Source organism: Antrostomus carolinensis, unplaced genomic scaffold, assembly GCF_000700745.2.
Source record: "Antrostomus carolinensis isolate BGI_N321 unplaced genomic scaffold, ASM70074v2 scaffold32175, whole genome shotgun sequence".
Taxonomy (NCBI): domain Eukaryota; kingdom Metazoa; phylum Chordata; class Aves; order Caprimulgiformes; family Caprimulgidae; genus Antrostomus; species Antrostomus carolinensis.
Genome location: NW_010316266.1, coordinates 1 through 2,879, shown reverse-complemented (window position 1 = coordinate 2,879; position 2,879 = coordinate 1). Strand labels below are relative to the sequence as shown.

Sequence of the window (2,879 nt, the reverse complement as noted above, 5' to 3'; positions counted from 1 at the left end):
CAGTGCCCAAACATGGGTGCAACATCCCAGGTAAAGGAGCAGCAGCAGCTCCAGAGAAACAAAGAGACAAAGACATTATCTGGCAGATACTGGGCTTAAAGTTTGAGCTGGGTCACCAAGAATGTTGATTCATATCAGCAACTCCAGTTATAGGGCAACGAAGGGCTCTGGTCAAGGCTGGCCCAGGCATGGGGAGAGCAGGTAAGGGATCAGGGCAGGAAGGCTCAAAGAGAGCAGGAATCTCATGCAGAACAGCATCACAGCTAGCCCTGAACACTGCGAGAACAACTCAAGGATCCAAAAATCAGGATGTTCTCCCCTAAACTAGGGAACCCCACCCCATGCACTGAGTGTTTAGGAGAGAAGAATTACCGTCCAGTGATTCTCCGGATGAGCAAGGAGTCGGGGATGCTGAACTCAATGACAGAGTCCAGCTTCTCTCTCCTCTTCTCCAGGAGCTCATCCAGCTGCAAGAGAAAACACCCACCCACCTCAGAGGGGCAGAGGCTCAGCCAAGGGACCCCTGACTCCAGGGAAGGAGATGTCAGAGCAGTCCCCAAACAGGAGCTCACGTACCATTTCAGCCTGCTTCACTGTGCGTGGGAAGCCGTCCAGGAGGAAGCCGTTCTTGCAGGGAGGGGAGTCGAGGTTGTTCTCAATCAGCTCCACCACCATCTCATCACTCACCTGTGGAAAGATGGGCACACAGTCAGGAAGGACACCCCGATTTTACACACGCTGCACCCACACCAGCACCCAGCTGCATCAGAGCCTCTTTACAGCCTTTCCTGGTCCCACAGGCAGCACCCACAGCACAGGGCAGTGCTGGAACAGGGTGAAAGCTGCGTGTTCAGACCTGCCCACGTCAAGGAAGCACTCCCTGCCATGGGTGTCAACACCAAGACGTGGCTAATGAGACATTTCACACCAGGGACACTCCAGCCTGTGCAGGGAATGAGACCAGTACTGTAACCTCACTGTTACAATGGGTGCTGTATTTCAAGGGAGACCATCAGCCTGAAGACAAACAAACTCCTTAGATTTTTAATTATAAATTCACAATACAAAATATCAACAGAACCTTTATTTCCTGTTACTTTGTACCTTCACCCACACATCTCCCTCAGTAGGCAGGCCTGGCCAGGAAGGGCAAAGCAGGTGAGTTGCTCATTGACTCTCATAAACCTCGTGTGAAGGTAAATGATAAAGTTGCTTTCAAGCTCTGGCCTTGTTGGATATTTTTTCCCCCTATCACACCCTCGGCATACTGCTGGGATTAGTGCCTTTTCCACACTGCAGCATTTGGAAAGCACTAACAGATGCTGCAGCCCCAACAATAGCTGTTTATTTGAGAGCAGCTCTCCTCAGCAGCGCTGTTTTCTCCAGCAGACACAGCTGGAACCCAGCAGGATTGGGGACCAGACTGTCCCAGCTCATGTAAACAGGAGCCCTGGAGCGGGAAGAGTACGGGCAGGAGGGAGTTTGGGTGAAACAACAAGTCACTTCTGTGCTTTCCTGATTATCCCTTTCAGAGAAGGGGGGGTCCTGCTTCATAATCAAGCATAAAAACCCATCCCAAACGCTGCTGTGCTCCCAGCTGAGTTATCTCCCAGCCGGAGCGCGCTGCTGGGACGTGCCTGCGGAGCAGCCCAGTCCTGGCTGCCACACACGCGGGGCAGATACCACCAGCCTGGCCAGATAATGTCCCTATCTTTCATAACCAGCTGGGGTATTGCAGGCTCAGTGTTGCAATACAAGCTTTGAGAGAAAGCTGGAGATAAGCCACGTCGCTCTCCCCACGCCGGGGCCTGCAGAGTCTCCGTGGGGTGTTAGGAGCCCGTGACAGCCAGCAGCGATGCCCAAGGTCTGCCCCACACGGCTTAGCTTTGGGGCAAGTTGCTGCAATTTACTGTTCTTCAAGTTTCCCCAAGATATTTCAGTCATTTTTGGCAAGATAGTTAGATCCTCAGAAAAGGGATGTGTTGGAGACCCCAACTCTTGTCTCGTGGGGATCCAGAGTGTCTCTTTCACACGCAGAACACGCCGTGTAACTACAGCAGCAAGACCCCTACATCTATTTTCACCTTATGGTTACAGGGCAAATGACATTTATGCAAGAGCTGGGATGTAGATGAACCCTCTGATCAAACTCTTCCACCCCATAGAGGTCCAGGCATCACAGGAAGAGACACAGGAGCTGCAGAGAACGACTGTAACATCCTATAGCAGCTCCCAGGATAAACCTTCCCCTCCCAGCAGCGTTGAGGAGCCACAACCCAGACAAACCTGTGAAGATGAAAGCACCGCGGTGGAGAGAACCAGCCCAGGGACACCGAGGCTGCTGGTGAGCAAGGAGCAATTTTAAGGAGCAACCATGTTTTTATGGGATGTTTCTCCTGCGGGATAATGAGCAGGAGAAGCCCCACCCCTGCCCTCACCCTACAATCTGCTCTTCCTCCACTAATTGCATTTTGTTACTGAGGCTTCTAATTAAAGAGATGAATTTTGACCGCTCTCATTCCAGGTGCTCCCAGACCATCTCTCCTCCCCACCCATCTCCTCGGTACCCACCAGCTTCCCCGAATCCATCGTCTCTTTGAGCCGCTTGCCCAGCTCGGACCCCGAGGCCACCATGGCCCGCAGCATGTCCCCAGTTGCCAGGTGGCACACGCAGTAGGTCTCAGCCAACTTCGGAGCCTGCGGGAGAGGACAGACGGGGTGAGCTCAGCGTGAGGGTTCCAGCCGGGGTTTGAGCCCCCAGCTCCGGTGGGGCCTCGTCCCCACTCGCGGGATGCTCTGTAACCGGCCAACACGTGGCAGGGCCCGGCACACGGACCTGAGTTGTTCCGGGAACCCAGCGAGGGCACCGGGTCCCCGCG

The 2,879-nt window shown here is 53.9% G+C and overlaps 1 protein-coding gene across 3 annotated transcripts in view; it reads right to left on the bottom strand.

Moving 5' to 3' along the window:
* Window positions 1-2,694, bottom strand: part of AK2 (adenylate kinase 2) — a 6,761-nt gene extending 4,067 nt beyond the window's left edge. The window contains exons 1-3 of one of the 3 annotated variants that reach the window (XM_010168232.1): window positions 2,572-2,694; window positions 577-687; window positions 373-467 (exon numbers count right to left, since the gene is read on the bottom strand). In XM_010168232.1, coding sequence (XP_010166534.1) covers window positions 373-467; window positions 577-687; window positions 2,572-2,646 — 281 coding nt within the window. In that variant the 5' untranslated portion in view covers window positions 2,647-2,694. The remainder of the gene's footprint in view (window positions 1-372; window positions 468-576; window positions 688-2,571) is intronic. The other 2 variants (XM_029085017.1, XM_029085018.1) reach the window with 2 other exon arrangements.
* Window positions 2,695-2,879: the final 185 nt, after the last annotated feature.